This window comes from Armigeres subalbatus, chromosome 3, assembly GCF_024139115.2.
Source record: "Armigeres subalbatus isolate Guangzhou_Male chromosome 3, GZ_Asu_2, whole genome shotgun sequence".
Taxonomy (NCBI): Eukaryota; Metazoa; Arthropoda; class Insecta; order Diptera; family Culicidae; genus Armigeres; species Armigeres subalbatus.
In genome coordinates, this window is record NC_085141.1 from 250,303,412 (window position 1) to 250,325,342 (window position 21,931).

Sequence of the window (21,931 nt, forward strand, 5' to 3'; positions counted from 1 at the left end):
TTTTGGATGTCAATAATGTTTAAAATTCTTTTTACATCACATGCCGTTAAAAGAAGGCTTTAAAAAAAGTGACGTATAAAGCTGTAGCAGTCTAGTCAATCGGTCTGTTTTAATTTAAATATTTAGTCAGAAAATAGCTGTACGTCCACGGAGGACGGATTCCGATTCAGGAGGTGTTGATTTTGTACGTAATTTTATCATATTTTACGCTGTTTTAAATGCAATACAAGTGTTTAGATGTACGGATTTTTATACACCACGGTTTTTTTTTTATCTTCAGAATGTGAATGAATTTGCCGTAAAAATTTTGTAGATTGTGTTACCAAAAGTTTGAGGAGTTTGTACTGATGGTGCATCAGCAAGGTTTGTGTCAAAAACAGGATTTCAGAGAAGAGTAAATGCCAATGGTGTTCATTGCATGATTTTCCTATATGCCCTGGTTTGTAAGAACCTTCTTCTTTTTCTTCTTCTTCTACGTCTTCTTGGCATTACATCCCCCACTGGGACATTGCCGCCTCGATGCTTAGTGTTCATTCAGCACTTCCACAGTCATTAACCGCGAGGTTTCTACAATTTTTGCATTTGTATATCATATGATGATGAAACTTTTATGCCCAGGAAAGTTGAGACAATTTCCAAACCGAAAATTGTCTAGACCTGCACCGGGAATCGAACCCAGCCACCCTTAGCATGGTGTTGCTTTTTAGCCGCTAGGCTGTAAGACCCTACCGCAACAATTGCGAAAAGTATTCAGAATTGTGAACTACATCAATCTTGAAGCCCTAAAAATGCCAATTCAAAGCACTCTGCAAAAAAATGAACTTGATGAACTTTTCAAAAGGACCTAAGCAACATTTTTTTCATGAATTAATTTGAATATAACAATAAACAGACCAATATGAAAGCTTTTGATTGCAGTTCTCAAATTAATTCATAGAAAAAATGGTCCTTTTGAAAAGTTAAGCGAGAAATATTCTTTCAACATTGCCGTACGTTGGTTAGCAAAATGTTATATTTAGAACTTAGGGATGATAATAAGAATTCTTAAGAAGTCTGTATAAAAATGATTTTCATGCCAATCGCAATGAAGAAAGATGGTAGGAAAGTCTCGCTTACCTATCAGACACTTCAATTTGTAGCTACAGGACAGGAAAACTAATCTGATTCAGTTCAGAGACAATTTGCATGTTAGCATTAGCATTAGCATTGAGCAATTCGCACAAATTCGTAGGTGGTACAAGCCAAGACTATTGTATGAGAGTAGCATCACTTCCATCCGTTACTACAGATATTTATTTGGGACGAATCACCATCTCTTAGATGGAAGCAATACACTCTCCAATAGTCGAGACCTGTCCTGGCCACGTCCTTGCGAATGTTGAGAAAGGGGGTTATAGTTGGACACCTACTTAAGAAAGATGCAGAGAACTCTACGACCTCTCATAGGTGCCACGTTAGGTTTTGGAATCGTTAGTGTGGAAAGGTTATAACAGTAGGAATCGTTTTGGTACAACGTGAAACACAAAAAGAGCTAGGATAGAAATACAAAGTAGGAAAGGGACGAGCCTGGAATTGAACCCACGACTTCCTGCTTATAAGGCAGAAGCGGTAGCCACTAGACCACCGAGCTCGTCAGTTCAGAAACAATTTGCATGTACATAATCTAAAATTGGAAATTATGGACCAACTTGACTCACTTGTTATTTTCTTGAGCTGGCTCAAGAAGATGATTCATTAGTTCGCAATTCGTTTTCGTTTACATTGGACGTGGTTAGCCTTCCCGATGAAATTCTGAATGAATATTTGGACATACAGAATGGTTCATCATCTCGTGAGTTATTCGGTGAAAAACACTTGAAAGTGAAAACACTCCCAAAGTTGCGTAACAAGCTTTGAAGATTCTAATACCGTTTGCTTCTACATACCTATGCGAGAATGGATTTTCAACACATCCCTGGATGAAGACCAAAGGGAGAAACAGATTGGAAATTGAGGCCGATTTGATATTAACTTTATCAGACATGCAACCTTGTAAGCTGGTGTAACAAACACAAGTACAAAAGGCACTGAAAAAGATATTGAAATAAATATACTTGAAAATGTATGTTTGTTCTTGATTCCAGCATAACACATTAAGGGGGCCTTGGGACTGATTGTCAGGGGGTAGCGACACGAAAAAGGTTGGGATTCACTGTTTTAGATTATGCATCATGCTATAATGGGCGTTTGGCATAATTCTGCCTTCTTTATGTCATGGGCTGTTCTTTGGGTAATTTTATGCCTAACGTCCATTATGCCTGATGTACATTATGCCTATCGTCCATTATGCCTAACGTACTTATGCCTAACGGGGTATACCCGATATAGTCATGCGATTGATCCATTTTACCTGTAGATTTTTTTGGGAAAACTATTGAAAACGATAACGTCTTTTGTCGACTCACTTTTGATACCGTCTATCTACTACTTTTTGGCTAAATTGAGCTAAATATAGATGGGTTTGAAAATCGCCAATTAAATTGAATCCTCAAGATATTTCCGCTTATTCGGATTTCGTTATTCCGACGACGCACTAAACCGGACTGCGCTAACTTGGAATTTTGTCACATAATATACGAATGCAAAAAATCAAAAGGGACGTCAAAGCTAGTAAGAAGAGTAACCGCTGTCTGATTATTAGCGTTTATTAGATAATTTCGAAATTTGATTAATCGAGAATCGAGGCTTATTTACTGGGGTGCCATTTCAAGTGGTGTAGCTGATGAAACCATCGTTTTTAGTCCTTCACACACTTTTTTAAGTCCTTCAACACACAAATCTACACAATAACCATATTCGATTTTACTTTTTGTTACACAGTTCGGCTTGTTTATCGTATTGATGAGGAAATAGTATGAAACTAGCTTTAATTTCAATCTCTTCGCGTAAAACACAGACATCGCACCATTTCGGTTAGTAAATGTAATGTTTGGTATATGAAAATTAAAATACGTAAAATCTCACTTAGATCAGATCTAATAATGCATTTTATTCTTATGTAGACACGTCCTGTAGACATAGTTGTGGGGTATTTTATCGTAACGGTTATTTCATAAATCTTATCTACAACTAATATTCCAGTCTCTTTCGGTACTATGAAGAAATTAATATTGTGAGTATAAAATCTGAAGTTTGAAATATGCTTAAACAAAACACTGATTCAGCGAACAAACAACATTGTGCATCCTCTCACTCTTGACCAGTTTGTAAAATATTTCGGCCATCCTTGAAGCAAAGCAAGTCAAAATTTACTTCTCACGTTCCATCCCGAAGTAGTGCGCCAGTGCCTAACTCGGAAGCATTGTAGTAGTCTCATTTTCCGCTCGTGCACTAGTTGCAGTGCGCCAATAATCCGCCAAGCGCAATGCCACAGCAAAATTAATTCTACACTCTTTTTTATCTACTTTTTATCTCCCTCTCTTACCCGTAAGACTGATAAGATAATGCCGAATCACAACATTGTCATGTTTTTTTGTAAATTCTAAAAGCAAAATTTTCTCTTTTCTTTCTTCCCCACTTTTCTAGGCTGAATCATGAGACTAATAAATAGTAGTTAGTGTAGAAAACTCCCCAGAAATGTGAAAGCGAGAAATCGCTTGCGAAAACAAATAGATCATATGAGGTGCATGATGATTGATGATGATGAGTTGATGAGAGTTTTTCCTGTCCCAGATCTTTATGAAGCAACTCTACACACACTGTGTAAACCGAATCCTTGGAGATTATTTTTAAGACTTGATCGTTCCTCATTGCTTGCTATCCAACACAATGGACTGAATGATGTAGAGAGGCAAAAAGATAATGGAGATTTCACACAAACACAGACACGCAGACACAAGCATGGACATACAAGTTGTCTCCCCTTTGAAGTCGTCAAAATTTAGATAGGAACATTGCAATTGTTAAGTGTCTATTTTTCTATTTGAATAGAGAAGCACAATCGATCTATGTTCGAAACTTTGGTCATAATGTGAGAGGATGCAATCATGTGTACTTAATAATTGTGTATTACTAAATTGTGCATTGATGGACGCCTAAAGTTATGTAAAGATTATAAGCATTTACACCGACCGCAAGGTGATAGGTTCGACGCGCGCACTGACACTGTTCTGTCTTATGCTGCCGTATCGCGGTTTTGTCAAAAGTAGTATAGGTGACTTCCTTGAGGCGAAGTCGACGTTTCGAATCTTCGCGAGGGTCCCCGAGAGAGAAAAAAAATTAAAAAAATTGAGACTCGATAGCTTCTAGTCCCGTCGTGCGAGGGGTAGAAAAGCACTTGGATTTGTATTCTATTGTAAAATGTACCTCATACCCATCTGTCATGCGACGACATTAGTATTAACAAACCGCAACAAAAATCATCCTGTCTTGTTTCTCACGTTTCTATAAGATATTGAACGAAAAACAAAAAAAAAACTTTAAATTCTATCTTTCTCTCCCGATTCGATTCGATTCGACGTCTTCCATCCTGCCCCTCTTGACTTTCCGTTCTCCCTTACACGATGTAACTTTTATTTGTATTTTCTCCGTTTTCTTTCTCTTTTTTCTCTTTTTTTAGTTTCAAAATTAAAAACAATCGTGAGACAGGCGGCGAAATAGACGCGCGAGTGTGATAGCGAATCAAAATTGTTAAATCGTTAGGATATTGAATATTTCTATCTATTTTGAATTGCAATGGCAGTAGTGAATAGTTTCCGGAAGAGCCGAGAAAGCATTATTGTTGCGTTTGGGGATAGAGAACACTGTTTGTCATTTGACCAATCAATAACCGTTAGTTCCCTTTTTGTAGTTGATAGGAAAGTAAGTGCAACAGCAGGCGACTATCAAGATGAAGTATTTTTATTTTCAGTTTTTTCTAGAATAGATTCCAGCAAGATTTGTAAAATTTTAGCAAAATTCTTATCATTTATGATATAAATTATTATTATAAATATTTTAAACGTACAGAATTGTTATAGAATGTTAGCTGAAAAAAAAACAAACGATACTTTAGTATATAGCGGTAAATCATCACTCCGACAGCGATGGCGCTGCGAGCGACAGGAAGAAACAAAACACAGGCAATCTAAGCTACTGATTTTAGCTAATCAATAGTTTTTTATGTTTGCTTTAACACTAAACACAAAGAAAGAGCCTACACAACAATTAAGTGTGCATCAAAGTAGGCTCAACGCTGAAAAAACGAAAGACACTGCTCAATACGATCGATTTCTACCACGCAACACCACAAAAATGCTTTTCGGTCTTCTATCCATAGGTTGTTAGGACCTACGAATCAATTGTAACAGCAACAACAACAACAACAACAAAACATTCGATCTAACACAACATACATAGATACTGTGTAATTTTAAGGTCAATAAAACGAAATGCTGTAAGTTCACTGTAAACAGTACAAACGCTAAACGTCGATTTTCTTTATTGTGATGCGGTTCACACGTATGATGATACCCTTTGACCGAGCGCAGCGCCACCAATCGAACACCCCTCCCGTGACGTTTCGATCCCGAAAACCATCTTTATCAGGCCACGAACGCTTGTACTAAATCACCATCATTTTTTTTTCAGTTTCCTTTATATGGGCTCTTGGCTTTGTTTTACCTCTGCAGTGCACTCTTAGTTTTTATCTTTTTGTTTTGGAATGGAACACAATAGCACAATCTTGTAGTCTAGCTGAACAATAGAGTATTTAGTTTCTAAGCAAAAGTTGACAACCGTAGCGAGCATTTCGTATGTTGTGTTTGCATCTCGATGGTTCATGTAAATAACTTTGCTTTTTCATTGTTTTTACTAAAAACGAATCACACAACCGAACCCGGGATCGTGCCAATCGATGGTTTACGAAGCGGCGGAATCTGTTGGGATGAGGTCACAATGGTGGAATGGGGGGAAAAACTGCACCGGAACGATTGTCCCTACCCATCAGATAATTGCGCCATTTTTCGCGCGTCGAGTGCAAGTTGATTTGAATATAGTTAGAACTAAAATTGCGATTTACTTGAACCGCTTTTTCCTTCGAATATCACCCACTTTTCTTTTAACACCTATTAGACCACTGTATTAACACTCTTATTTTCTAACCTGTTAGCCCTAATTCCAGACTCCTGTTTTTTTTTTGTATATGTACACGAATGAAACTACCTATTTAGTGAGTTACAATTTAGTTCAATTTCTTGCAACGGTGGGAGCAATGGAGATCCCCTGTGATCCTTCAGAACATTTCCATTTTATTCCTGGTAACAATTACCCGAATGTAATATTTCCCCGAATGCTTCTCTCTTCTTTTCAAGTACAGTAATAAGCGATGTACCAGTTAGCCATGTTAGCAAAGGCGTAGGATTACCAATCCGGAAATTCCGAGTTCGATTATCGGTCCAGCCTTGGACCGTTTTTGGATCCTTGGGTATAGTGTATCATGCAACTGGTGGACATAGCATGACAGAGGTGGGAGGGAGGTTCTAGAAAACTTTAAAAAAATCTTGGACGTCATTTCAATCGCCCCTTGCCAAAATGCGCATACAGCAATTTTGTTTGGCTTTTGTTGACTTCTTTTCTGAGTAGGGGAGACCAGGGCTGGTTGGCCGAGTTTTGTTTTCGGAATGTCTGTTCACATTCTGGTTAGACTTTTCGAAAAACGGTTTTCATTGTCAAAAATATACAAGTGTTAAGCACATTTGTGACATATTTTCATCGATGAAACCAAATAGAAGAAAATGTTATAAACAAACAAATGCGGCGAACAAATTCGGCCAACCAATCCCAGGGTTGGGGCAGGTTGGCCGAGTTTAAGGGACACACATCAAATCGATCAGTTGAAAATGTCTAGAAGTGGTAAAAAGGTACCGTGGAAGCACCATATTTGACGCAGGTCCAAACTTGGCGCACTTTCATATCAAATGATTCATAAAACTTATTTTTGCCAAAAATACATCAACGAATCAAGCTGGATGGCTTTATTTGCTTTTCTTCTGATGATGATGATGATGATGATGATACTACCATCTATTGTAGCAAGGCACCTGCCGATAGCACTGGCCATATCTGACAAACGATTTGATCATGATTATGCTATTGTTTGTATTTCATCAGACTCCTGTATGAAGGGCCAAAAATGGGTGGGGTGGTTCCATAAGCAAAGACGCTTATACGAATCCACGGGATGAATAGAGAATCTCCTTCCAGAAGAAAGTTCGTACATGCAATATTATAATCTAGCCTTCGTTTCCCAGATTGACCCAATAGATGGGGAGAAGAGCCCGCCCTTTATCCACGAAATGTTAACAATAGGAAGTTGGCGATTCCACTCTTCCTATCCAAATCGCTTCAATCGGGTGCCCTGATGGTTCTTTTATTATGCATTTAATATAATTTTTTTTTCAAAATATACAATGGAATTTCCTCACCAAATTTTCGTCCGAGAAAACTGCAGCTCCCAGCTTTGACCTGAATGGGCGAGATCTTTTCTTGAATATCAGTATATTTTGAAATGAAATTACATTCAACGATATAATTCTTGAATCCTTAAAAGAAGAAAGGCAGTATCAAACATTATAATATATTGTGTTATTTTTAAATAAACCATCATTTCGCATATAGTAAAACATAGCAAATTCAAATCTATATACATAAAAATGAATGTCTGCTTTATTTGCTTTTCTTCTATGCATATATGTAATAAAATATATGGAGGTCATACTCATAATGCGTCAAATTTTCGCTTTCTTAGCCATAATGCTAAGGTTCGAATGATCTTTTTTTCGCGCAAAATAACCCCAATAACATTCAGGTTTTATGATGGTCTTATGGAAGTCCTGTAGAGCAAATAATGGTTTTCAAGAGCATTATAAAACTAAAAATGTTACTTGGGAACTCTTGTGAGAATCTTTTACCCTTACCTACCAACAGCTCAGCATTATTGGTAAGCTTTCCCTTTTGAGCTGAACATTGCAACATTCGAACGCATTTTTCAACCCAAAATGTTCTGCGTCAAATTAGGCTCACAATGCATTGTGATGTTCCTAATTAATCTTATCAGACGAATAGACAAGGCAGTGTATAAACCTCAATTAGGAAAAGCAATATGTATTCATTTAGTTTTAACTAACTCTCTACTACTTAGAATGTTAGTCATTATTTTATTATTCCACTAAGTGTCCAGCCCATGATAGTATGTCTTATGCTGTTCGATTTTGATGCGTTTTTTGACGTGTTCCTTACACGGTATTTAGTAATTATGCAGTTTTTGTTTGCTGGTTTTGAATTTTTGCTAGAATTTAGTATCATATATTATAATTCAATTTAATTTCTAATAAGCCAAAAAAATGAACACATTTTCAATTTGTTATTCTGTTGCTATCCAAGCCATATATGACCATGATATGGCTATCCAAGTCGGGCAACCCTGAATATGAAATCAAACAAAAATGTGGCTGGCTTTCTTATATAAACTTCAGTTTTTGTTAATAGTTTATTGACGAAATGTGTACACCCAACCGGCGGTTGTTAGATTTTCTAACAATTCTGTATAAGAATCTAACAAAACCTGTATAACAACTGGGCATATGCGAAATTGTTAGATTCTTATACAAAAAATGTAAGCTCTCATTTTTGCATCGGCGCGCCGCCGTTTCAAATTTGTCACGCCGCTGATCTATAATTTTCCACGCCGATTCAAATTTGAAGAAGTCCTGATTGATCCCTTCAACATCATGTTGAAACTCCATAGAATGTTTTAATACTGATGATTTTCTTGAAAATTCTATACATTTTTTATTGAAATATAAAAAAACTACTCTCCGTAAAAACTAAGAAAAAACTCTTGCGAAGGATTTCTCGTTGAAACCCAAAGAATTTCTCGTTGAAATCGAATTTTTGAACGAAAAAGGGTCGTATGGCAGAAAACCATTTGGCTGAAGACCACAAGGCTGAAGGTTGCTTTTGTCGAATACATCGTTTGACCGAATATACTATTTGGTATAAGACTAAATAGCCTAAAGTTATTTGGACGAAAATGTCATTTGTTCCAACAGTTCATTTGCCTGGAAATATCGGTTGACCAACTAGCTCAAAAGGCCGAATATGCCCTTTAGCCGAAATTGTCGTTTGACAGAAAGTATCATTTGGCCGAAATGGACATTTGGCCGATAATGTCGTTTGGCTGAATTGGCCATTTTGGATATTTTCAAGACATTAATTAAAGAAACTTTTTAATTTCGCCGGAAAAATATTATTAACTTCCAAACACAATACTTTAAGTTTTTCCAGAATATTTTGATGAAAATAATTATTATTCTCAGATTTTCCACGGGGGCTACTTTGAAGTTTTGAGAATTCTTTGGAATTACCAAGGTGAGCTCTTTGGATTTCCCAAGGTTACATTGTTTGGAATTCCAGCGAAAAATTCTTCGGGTTTTATTTAAGATTCTCATCAGAATGTTCACAAGAAGTTATTCCAAATTTCTACAGGATAATATTTGGAATATCCGCGGAAAGTTCCTGTTGAGTTTCTGTAGAGTACTCTACAAAATTTACACAGAAAATCTTCATAATTGTAGGAGTTTGTGACTGGAAGAAGGAATGCTTTAACGTTGACTTTCTCAATCTAGATTGATAAAGAAGACTAGTTTGGCATATCCAATGTAAAAACAGAAAATTCTTCAGAATATCCGCGGGAGACTCTCTGGAATGTTCACGAAATTCTTCAAAGTTTCTGCGGAAGATTTTTCAAAATGTAGATAAAAAAAAATCTTTGGTTTTTAACGGGAAATTGCTCCAAATTTTTAAGGATTTTCTTTGGATTTCTACAGGAAATTCTATGTATTGTCCATAAGAAATTCTTGGGAAATTCAATTGGCCGAAAGCACCAGACGACCGAACTGGTAATTTGACCGAAAAAGCCGTTTACCCTAACAAGTCGTCTGGCCGAAACGATCGTTTGGCCGCATAAGTCATTAAACGAAAATGCCTTTGGCCATTTGGCAGAAAATGTTATTTGACATACCTCAGAATGTCAATTACTGAATGGATAATAGCATAGCATGAACCCTTGCACAAAATCTTTTTGTTAAATGACAGCTGAACAAAATTCCGCAACATTTTTAATTCAATTTTACATAGCCGAGCCGAACTGAACGATTATCTGAATCTGTTATCAGGTCAAAAAAGGTTGACCGAAAGCGACATACAGCCGGAAGGAACATTCGGCGGAACTGGTAATTTGATCGAAAGGTCGAAAAAGGTCATTTGACTGAAAATGCTGTAAGGCCGAAAAAGCCGTTTGACCGAATAGATCATTTGACTAAAAATGCAATTTGGTAAAAATGGTGGTGTGGCCCGACAATGTCCTTTCTGCCGAACAACCATTTCGGCCAAATGGCGTTTTATGCGAAAAGTATCGTTCGGCTGAATCGATCATTTAGTCGTTTAGCCGAATAGGTCATTTGGCAGAAAATGTCGTTTGGCCGAAAGGGTTGTTTTGCAGAAAGGACATTTTCAGGCTCTTTCTGACAAATGACCACCTAACAAACGGAATTTTCGGTCACATGAACTATTTGGTCTGACGATTGTTTCGGCCAAATTACCAGTTCGGTCCAATGTCCCTTTCGGCTATATGTCGCTTTCGGCCAAACTACATTTGCGGACAAACCATTTTCGACCTGATGACAGTTTCGGAAATACGTTCATTTCGGCTTAATGAGATTTGGTTAGATGACTTCTGGCTTGAAACGACTTACAAAGTAGAGTGGTTACGAATTTTTGTTCAATAAGGCCAATCGCCGTAAATGTAATTTGGCCAAACTGGTGGACGGACATTTTGATCATATTATCCGTTACAACATTTTCGGCCAAATGGACCGTTCTGTCAAACGACTATTCCGACGAAACGGCATTTCGGGCAGATGACCTATTCGGCCGAATGACATGTTAGGGAATACGACTTTTTCGGATAAATTATCGGTTCGGCCGTATTTTGCTTTCAGCCAATGGAATTTATCTGCGTGCCCCATAGTGACATTCTAGAATGCGCGAAATGTTCTGAAGTTCGGCTCGTAAGACCTACGGCAACAACGACCTCCAACATGTTTTCGGCAGCTATCAAAACCTTTCGCAACAGATCCTTGGATACTTGCCAAGAAACGTTATATCGATCTTTCTGCGTTTCAATACACTGAAGGCCATCCAAAATGTTTTTGAGTTCAGGTCGTCAGATCTACAATCAAGTAGAATCGCAATGCTTGTTTCGAATCAAGCTCAGGCCATTCTGCTCAGTTCAAAGAAATCAAATGACTAATTGAATTTTTTTTTTTGCGTGCCCCATAATGACATTCTAGAATGCGCGGAATGTTCTGAAGCTCGGCTCGTAAGACCTACGCAACAACGACCTCCAAAATGTTTTCGGCAGCTATCAAAACCATTCCCAACAGATCCTTGAATACCTGCCAAGAAATGTTATACCGATCTTTCTGCATTTGAATACACCGAAGGCCATCCAAAACGTTTTTGAGTTCAGGTCGTCAGATCTACAATCAAGTAGAATCGCAATGCTTGTTTAAAAAGAAGCTCAGGACATCCTACTCAGTTCAAAGAAATCAAATAACTTATTGGAAATTTTTCTGCGTGCCCCATAATGACATTCTAGAATGCGCGGAATGTTCTAAAGTTCGGCTCGTAAGACTTATGCAACAACGGCCTCCAAAATGTTTTTGGCAGCTATCCAAATCCTTCCCCTACAGATCCTTGGATACTTGCCAAGAAACGTTATATCGATCTTTCTGCATTTCAATACACTGAAGGCCATCCAAAACGTTCTTGAGTTCAGGTCATCAGATCTACAAGAAATCAAATAACTTATTGGAAATTTGCGTAGGTCATGGTGAGTGTATCAATGGTAAGGATGTTGCTCACTTGACGGCCCAGCGAAATCGCTTATTCGATGGACGGCTATTGCAAATCAATGCCCTCCAAAGTTTCAATATGCACATCGCAATTGATGTTGAAATCAGGTCGTCGAAAGGCTGAAACTGTCCCCAGTTCGGTGGTAGCTTCGTCTGAAAAGTTGTTAATAGTTGACCAAAGAGCCAATTCCAGTCACCATCGGAAGGCGGTCCGAATTGAGCTCTTGATACACGTCTGTGGCTATCTATATTGATGAAGAACAGGGCTAGCGTGGCATAAGCTCCAGATCGGCTCAACCGAGTGGGAGAATATGGCTCAATGTTGACCCTGCCGCCGATGTCCCTTCGAAGAGCAGCTGATGTGCCGTCATTGGGGTTTGGCCACGATGAGCTAAATAACGCTGACAGAAGTAAGGACTTCTACTATCACTTCCTAGATGACTTTTAGCTACAAACTCGCCGCCTCCTCTGGAGTTTGGCCGATCGAGTCTGAAGAAGTGAAGATATTGTCGAATTGAGTTTTGTATTCACCGAAAAAGAGGGGCAAGCTGCCTGAAAATTGGCGCCGTCTGTTCTAGTGTGTTCAGTGGAGGTGCATCGTCGGGGGAGCAATCTCGTTTTCGTGTTGCCGGAGAAATCCAGTGGGAGATAGCCTTTCTCTACCTTAAAAAAGGACAACGCTAAAGACCATCCCAGATTGTAGAAGCACCAAACAGTAGATAAACCTCTGCAGCTGAATTCCGGGTCAAGAAAAATTAAAAAAAAAATCTTTATAAAAAGATATTAGCGAATGCTATAATTTTACTCTCCCGAATACATTAAAGCTGTAGCATTTGGCTTAGCCTTAGCTTTAGCTTAGCTTTAGCTTAGCTTTAGCTTAGCTTTAGCTTAGCTTTAGGATGTTTTGGAATGTTTAAATGTAATCAAATAATCAATCAAACGCGATTCTTCTTATTCTTCGATGGCTTTACTAGAACTTAGCCTGGTTTTTAACTTCTATTAGCATTTGCACAGTTTTTAATTGAATGCTTTTCTATGCTTGCCATTGCATGAGCATGTATTTTGAGTGACAATTAAGTACAATGTCGGCATGCCCAGGGAACCGGGCATATTTTCCACATTATTTTACACTTATTATGGGAAGTGAAGACACAATTAAACCTTCAACGTGGGATGTATCCCAGATTTACATCTCAGATCAATGTAGTAGGACACTCCATGATGCAATTGCGCCGTTGCTCTCAAATCTAATCTTTAGTCGATTAGTCGGCTATAAGCTCCATAAGCAATAAGTTAACGAACATTCTAGAAGATGGAAACTGAATTTCGTGCCATATGGTGCTTACTAGTGAACGAAACTGTCTCTGCGTGGACAACCTGCATGGACAGTATTTGAGGGGAATAAGGTATTCCAGCTATCTACCCGTAATTGACCAGTAAAAATCTTGTAATAAATTCTGTCCAAATTTAACATTCACAAGTATTTAGTGGAGTCCAATTAAAATTAAAAAAGAAAAAAATATTTGACAAGCGGACCGGATATACAAACACGTCCGTTTTTTTCACATGGTCCACTACTCCTCTGTTTTGATGTAATTCTGTGGTTGTCCACCAGAATCCTTTTATTCTCAAACTCAGAACCGAAGCGTCATTATCAGTATAATTAAAAAAAAAATTTCCTCATACTAATTTGCATGAGAACTTGAAACGGCTTGTGCTAAATCAGTTTTCATCCAAATGAGCTCAAATTTTCAGAGGATACTCAGAACATGATACAGAAACAGATGAGCGCTGTGGAGCAAAATCGATTTTTTAACCACCCTAATAGATACCTTACAGACCTTTTTTCAAGTTTTTCGGTCGGTAGGCCATGGATTATGACTTTCAGTGTTTCCTGGATTTTGATGTTTTTTTTTGCGACATTCCAAACAGTCTTTGAAAAATCTGAAGGAAACTTGTTGTGTGTGCTTCCATTTAAAGGAAGAGTACTTTAGTGTTTCCAAATCATTTCCGGCTTGCCAAAAGAATCCTTGGCATTCGGAGTGATGGCAGAAACACCTGAGGATTCTTCATTCAAGGCATCCCTGGTGACCCGTAGTAGAGATTCTAGAGCGTTTATGGGAAACCGAATTGAATAATTTGGTACTTCTAAAAGGTATATTGAATGATTTCAATTAAAAGAATTTGTATTGATTCTGGATCTACAAATAAATCGACATACATTTCAACTTGTCGAAATAAAATAAGAAACTTGAGAAACTATCAAAATAGAACATTTTGGTAAGTTGTCAATCTTCGTTTGGAATAAAAATAACGTATAATGTTGGTTAGGTTTAGGACAAACTAACTCAAACCAGTACATTTTCGTATTCTTTTTTTTTTGTATGTTTTTATTAAAGAGATTTCCAGCCCTCGCTGGCATATCTTTGGCGTATCAATTTGTTTTGTGCGTCCATCTTCATTTGGACCAGTAATATAGTTTCTCTCAAAAAGATTGACTTGTTTCATAAATTCCAGCTAACGAAAAAAATAAAAGTAACTCAATTTTAGGTAGTTTTATGATATGGTGTACGAAATACTCAGTCCCCCCCACTCTCATTTTTTTCTTACTACGTAGATCCATCACCCCAACTTTCGTCTCATCTTCCCCCACTTCTAACGAATCTTCCGTTCGTTCTGTCGTTTTCGTTTCGTTGTTAACCGATATTTGCGTTTTTCTCTTTTATTTTCCGTTCGTTTTAGGCCCAACGAAGGCCAAGCAAATACTTCATCAAATAGGTAAATATATGATTGTTCGAAAACCAAGACTCCCAAATATGATACCCACACGAACACACGCACACTCAGTCACTGCTCCATTTAGAAGAGACAAACGTACAATAGACTTGTTTTTTTCTTCTGATTTTGAAATTTTAGTGTTAGAACTTCGATTAGCAATAGTGTTTCTGATTTTTTGTTTTCCTTGATTCAAACCCGTTCCTCACACTTTTACATGCACACATAGTGCTCTGTTGAGCAAAAGTTGCATACACACAATCACACTGCGTCATTTTGAGAACATATCCTTAATCAAAATCTTAGATAGATCTATTTCACTCGTAGAGGGAGTTATCTGAATTCAAACAGAAACAGTAAACCATATAAATGCCGCTCTAATCCATTCATAGTGATAGTCACTACAACGGAAGTTATTTACATGAAATCCTCACTGATATTGTTTGCCGTTTTTCATATTTTTATTCCGTTTCCTATTGTTGCTCAATGTTCAATGTGTTAGTGTACTCCGTATCCCCCCGGCTTCGGTAATTTGTTCAAGCTTTTCCTTTATTCGTATGTGTTTGTGCGCGCATGCGCCTTAAAATTCACTTGACTCGCGTTATGCTCTGATTTCGTTTTCAAGTATAAACGTTCCCTCGATCCCAGTTGATTGTATTTGTGTTGCATGTAGCGTGTGAGTGTGCTTATTTTTGTTGGATAATAATGCAACTCTACAGTTCAATAAAATGAAACAACAATACAGAATAATTAGTAGCCTGCGCTACGGCATTTTGAGGTCCTACTTCCATTAGGTTTGTTCCCATAACTTTTGTTAAACCATCAATAGCCTAAGCTAACTCCCTCTATTGGATTTACTGCACACGTTTAGCAATTCCCATTAAGGGGAAATAAATAGAAAACAATAGACATAATCAACATCACTTACAGCTAAGCTAAAACAAACACATAGAAACGTGTTCACCCTGTAACTGCCATAGGAATCGAATAGTTTTGAATGCTAACCGCAACGAATCGTTTTTTTTTTCTTCTTTTTTCTCTCATCTCACTGCTCGCTCGCTTCGAAAATGAAAAACACTGAAAAATTGATAACAAACCAAAAACAAACCAAAAAAAAAATATCACTCTCACGTTTCCACTTCTGATGATGGTGCGTTGCTCGTAAATTTCCACGAAACAAAACACCGAACCAAACGCGCGCATGAATTTGAAATGAAAAAACCAAACTTTTCGCACATTCCCCCCCATGGCCGCACCAAAAATCAAGTAGTGGCTCTACTGCGGAGGAACCGGTTAAGCCCCGGGTGCTACGCTTCACCTGGTCGATGAAGACGACTTCGCCGCGGTTGCCGGATGAAATCATGGCCGAGATCCGGTCCGTGCTGGACAAGAACAATTGTGATTACGAACAGCGGGAGAGGTAATGTGGTTGTTTTTTTGGAGATGCAGTTGAGAACATTTGAAAATCTTTCCGTATTGTGTCTGTTGTAGGTTTGTTTTGCTGTGTGTGCACGGTGATCCCAATACGGACTCGCTGGTGCAGTGGGAAATCGAGGTCTGCAAGCTGCCCCGGCTATCGCTCAATGGCGTGCGGTTCAAGAGAATATCAGGTAAGTGATGAATATAAGCTGCAAAGCCAAAAGTTGCCCTATCTCTGCAGGTAGGTCTTTTAGGAGGTAGTAGGACTGCGACGATGTTAATCAGTTTCATAAAATATGATTAGCGTTTCGATTTCAAATTTTGAATATCAATACTGGATTCATATAACATTTTATTGAACACTTCGAGACCTAAACATTTGCTTTGCTGATTTTGTAGAATTTAAACGTTCTTCTACTAAACTAATTAAAAACATATAGGATACCGTTTTGAATTTGAAAGAAGATTTGTATGCTCCAAGTAGATGATTGAAATTTGAAATGTGGAACTACAAATAGTTGAAATTCAACTGAGTAATTGAAGTCGTCTAAGGTAACCATTGATGAAGAGATGATTGATCGCGTCCGCTATATTGAATATCCTAAAATGATATGGAATGATAAGCTTAAATTACCAGCACAATGAAAACGTTATCAAGAAAATTGCTGGGAAGTATGGAATCCTTGCCAATTGAGAAACGAATTGTATAAATCAATCATCTCTTTTTTTTTTTCTAGAATTCTATCCTTCCATTTTATTTATTTTATTTTTGTCCACTGCGTTACAAGTATTACAATGTTTGTGGAATGGAATATTACGTTCATTTTTAGGCTGGGTATTGAAGATAGATGCATAACTCATGTTTTTTCTCTGGAAATCTAATTAAATTGATCAGATGATAATAAACTATCTGGTCTTTTGTAGATGTGGGATGTGGCGAAACCATCAGTATTATCGTGTAGCAGTAAGTTATCGTACTGCTCATAATTATAAGTTTTAATTTTACTGACATTTTTTTCTAGTCTGCAAACATACACCTGATGAGGCCAAACCCAGATAATGTGGGGATGGCTTTTAATAATAACTTCGCACCCGACCCACTGAAACGAATTCCTCTTCACTAGTTAAACTTCTCCGGTCCGCAATGAAGCAATACTTCGGGGGCGACTATCGAGAAAACTCCATCTCATGCTTAGATATGCGAGCAATCACCGTACCAATCACTGTATCGCTCATGGTAACCGAATATGCATCGCAACCTATTGCGCGGTATGACATGTCATCATTATAAAAGTTTTCCCTAGAAAAAAGGAATGTCAAGCGAGTTGTTTCTCACTCTTTTTGCTGATATTATTATGGATGACATGCTAGGAGCAGATTCGATTGTAAAGACAATCATCCACACCTGCTTATGGAGAAAGCTTCGTTATGCAGTTTTTCTGCATCATTCCAGCAACGCATTCGTTTTATGGAAAACCAGAACGCTGAATAGGTATCAAAGTTGCTTTTGTTTTATCGGAAGCGTATGACCGAAGTAGCAACAATATTCAACAAGTGTCGTTTGCTGAGGTATGAGAGGTGACACAGCAGCTCACTGTGCAGCCGCAGGTGGACATTCATGACATTTCGAAGAACTGATTATCCTAACGAACTTAGTTAGCCTACACGACATTCTGCGTGGTTTCCTAACCACCCGTCGATCGCAAGCCGTGACGTCCTGACTTCGTCGTCACTAATTCACGAAGAAGAAGAGTACCCATGCAATGACCGCAGCACATGCTAGTTTTTATAATTGATCACAAATGGCTATTTTACCCGGGGCGTCAATCCGTGAATTCGGAACATGTTCAACTTGACCAAAGGCCCCAAAAATAAGCTCCATTGACCTTGTAAAGTATAGTTTGAAATGCCACAAGCGAGGTTTTAGAAATTATCAAAAATGGCCTTTTTTAACAAAAATTGGAAATCGGATTGTTTTGAGGGATTGATTGTCACAATCGGTTAAGAAATGCAGAAGTTATGATTTGTCTAGTTATATTCATTTGAGTAATTCTCTCTGAGATCGGGCCACTATTTGCACGAGGTTCTTTAAAATACCTAAATTTTTGATTCCTCAGAAAGATGGCCCCTGGTTAGTTATCACTTTTATGGACCCCTCACGAAATCACTTTTATGGACCCCTCATTTTTTATCAATTATTGACTCACCAAAACTTTCATAACTCCAACGTTTCTCAACCGATTTTTGAGGTCAGCATATCGTTGGAAAGAGGAAGTGTGGCCTCAAATTGCAATAATAAATATGTAGATAGCCTGATGAAATTCGGTTGCCATTTCGGATTTATTTTTGAAATCCTTTTTTCGCTAGGTTTGCAACCACCAATTTTGAATATTAATACATCGTTGGATAGCTTAGAACGGCCGGCTGAAAAACGACAAAATTCCTGATGTTGATCAACTACCAGGAGAGCTGTTTGAGCACGGTGGTGAGGCACTGGCTAGAGCGCTGCACTGGGTAATTACCAAGGTTTGGGAGGATGAGGTTCTGCCGCAGAAGTGGATGGAAGGCGTCGTGTGTCCCATCTACACAAAGGGTGATAAGCTGGATTGTAGCAACAGCAATTGCACGAGAGTTCGTGTGGCAGTACCAGGCGGGTTTATGGATGAACGCTCTACCACGGACCAGGTGTTCTCCGTACGTCAGGTATTCCAGAAATGCCGCGAATACAAAACGTGCCCACACATCATCTATTCATCGACTTCAAACCCGCATATGAAACAGTCGATCGAGACCAACTATGGCAGCTAATGCACGTAAGCGGTATTCCGGATGAATTGATACGGTTGATCAAGGCGGCGATGGATCGGGTGATGTGCGTAGTTCGAGGTTCAGGGACATACTCGAGTCGCTTCGAAACGCACAGAGGGTTACGGCAAGGTGATGGTCTTTCGTGTCTGCTATTCACATTGCTTTGGTGGGAGTAATACGAAGGCCAGGGATTGACACGAGTGGTAGGATTTTCACGAAGTCCGTTCTGCATTTGGTTTCGCCGACGACATTGATATTATGGCACGTAACTTTGAGAAGATGGAAGAAGCCTACACCAGATTGAAAAGTGAAGCTAAACGGATTGGACTAGTCATCAACACGTCGAAGACGAAGCACATGATAGGAAGATTGCCAAAAGAGGACAATGTAAGCCACCCACGACGGGTTCGGTGGTGACAAAATAGAGGTAGTATAAGAATTCGTGTACTTGGGCTCACTGGTGACCTCCGATAGCAATACCAGCAGACAAATTCGGAGACGCATCTAGACAGGAAAACGTTCGTACTTTGGACTCCGTAAAACGCTCCGATCGAATAGAGTTCGCCTCCGTAGCAAACAGACTATCTACCAAACGCTTATTAGACCAGTAGTCCTCTACGGACACGAGACCTGGACAATGCTCGTGAAGGACCAACGCGCACTTGGAATTTTCGAAAGGAAAGTGTTGCATACCATCTATTTCGGGGGCAGATGGCGGTCGGTACGTGGCAAAGGCGAATGAACCACGAGTTGCATCAGCTGTTGGGAGAACCATCCATCGTTCACACCGCGAAAGTCGGACGATTGCGGTGGGCCGGGCATGTAGCCAGAATGTCGGGCAAGAATCCGGTGAAAATGGTTCTCGACAACGATACGACGGGTACAAGAAGGCGAGGTGCACAGCGAGCAAGGTGGATTGGCATTACATCCCTAACTGGGACATTAACGCCTCGCAGCTTAGTGACCATTAGGCGCTTCCAAGTTCCAAGTTCAATATTTTTGCATTCGTATATCGCGAGGCTAACCCGAAGATACGTCCATGTCCAGGGAAGTTTTTTCCAACCCGAAAATTTCATAGACCAAACCGGTAAAGATCCCAGCCACTTGCAGCATAGTCTGGCTTTGTAGCCACGCATCTTACCGCACGGCTAAGAAAGGCCCCGCTGTTTGTAATCATTTGAATTAAAAAGCATTTGACTTCTTGTTTAAGGCTTATACAATTTAATTGTAAGAATCACATAAAGCACGAACCATTTTTGGAAAGATCTAGCAGCCAATTCTCGAAGTCCAGGAAATATTATTTTTAAGGGCATATCCAATTTGGTTCTTTGGATGCTCTTCTGTTCGAGTCGTCAGTGCGATAAGACGTGTAACTTCTAAAAATCTCGGAAAAGTGGTCGAGTATCCTCCAAAGTTTCTGGTGAGAGCGTTCCGTTTCGGGACCGAAACGTTCCCTAAAAGTGAAGAGCCCTCTTATTAGCGAATTGTCCAAAACCGGGGGTTTTATGTGACGAGTGTACTGCCGCTAACCGGATAAATTGGAGATCCAAGTGTGCCATGGTTATGAACGCACGTGTTGTTGTTTTCGCGTTGGTTTGCCAATTTTTCTGCATTTTGTGAGATTCGGCGGGTGGTGTTTCGGGCTACGCCACCCAGCAGGATAGTGATTTTCTGGTGTGTTTATTGGATACCGTGGAAAGTGATAACGACTGTAAAATGTCCTTATATGCGTGTAAACTCTTTACATATTTGAAAAAAAGGATACGCAACAAAGTCAAAGTACTGTTCCTGCTGGCTTTGAACTTTGTGGATGCAGATGTTAATATGGTGAGCAAGTTTCATGTTGGTTTTTAACGTGTTTCAATGTTGAGTCGTAAGTTGTATTGGGTATAGTTTTTGCACTATTTTTAGGAGTGTGGTGACCGAAAGTCATTTAGTTAATTTAGTCTGTTTAGTTTCTTCTTTTTACTATAACTAAACTTTTCTTATTTTCTGAGTGATCGATTGTTAGCACGGGCAATGCCCTTACTAATAATGTGATCAAGAAATGTAAATGTACAAACATGGTTAGTGTACTATTACTGTTGGGAAAATGGTAAGTAATTTTTGATAAATCATAAATGCCTTTTTTTATATTGATTAATTTTATTACCAAATACGCGCCAGGATTAGAAAGTTAAATTTTGATCCAGGAAGTGTGAATGCACTTCAGATATCCTTATGATATGTGGGTGTAATCACGCGGGGCTTATTGCAAACGACTATAGCTTCGGAATGCTTGCGTTCTTGAAATGGGCTATAGGAGTTACAATAGAGCTATCACCTTCTAGCTCCCGGATCTAAGATTCTTGCAATTATATTAAATTTTGATAGTTGCACGAATATTCTATCCATAATGCCACTGCCAGACAGTGAGAGTTAGATTGTAATAACACACACACACACATATCCAATTTGGTTCTTTGGATTATCCATTTTTAAAAAGAGATATCAGCCGTTTGGATTCGCGTTCAGACCATGAGGCCCAAACTCTAGGAAATTCTTGGATGAACTGCCAGAAACATAACTCTTAGTTGATTTATGAAAGTCGATTCAGAAGTCCCCCCTTTCCCAAAACAAAATTTTCTCGCTACGCAACTGATTTACTGGATATATGTAGTATCTTCTTTAAAAAAATCGGATTTTATTACTGATGACAGACATTTTGTTGTAATGTGCCATCAGGGAAGATCCATTAATTAAGAACTAACCCAAGTAACATTTTGAGTTTTATCATACTCTATTAGCAGTTTTGGAGAGTAAATTTTCAAGACAAGCAATAAAACTCAAATCTACATGACAACCTCTTGATGACCGCTCCAAGATTATGTTATGACCAACTGGACCACTCTTGAGATCGTCTTCAAAGCAAGTTAAAGGTTATTCATAAGAGTTCCATAAAACTGCTGTCAGAAAAGGGAATTTCTCATCCGTGTAACTTTTTGTTATTGTTTTGT

The 21,931-nt window shown here is 38.6% G+C and overlaps 1 protein-coding gene across 15 annotated transcripts in view; it reads left to right on the top strand.

Moving 5' to 3' along the window:
* Window positions 1-21,931, top strand: part of LOC134223425 (serine/threonine-protein kinase MARK2-like) — a 448,377-nt gene that overhangs the window by 419,554 nt on the left and 6,892 nt on the right. For 10 of the 15 annotated variants that reach the window (XM_062702579.1, XM_062702562.1, XM_062702572.1 and 7 more), the window contains 3 exons: window positions 14,676-14,711; window positions 15,976-16,128; window positions 16,200-16,318. In XM_062702579.1, coding sequence (XP_062558563.1) covers window positions 14,676-14,711; window positions 15,976-16,128; window positions 16,200-16,318 — 308 coding nt within the window. The other 5 variants (XM_062702563.1, XM_062702568.1, XM_062702574.1 and 2 more) reach the window with 3 other exon arrangements.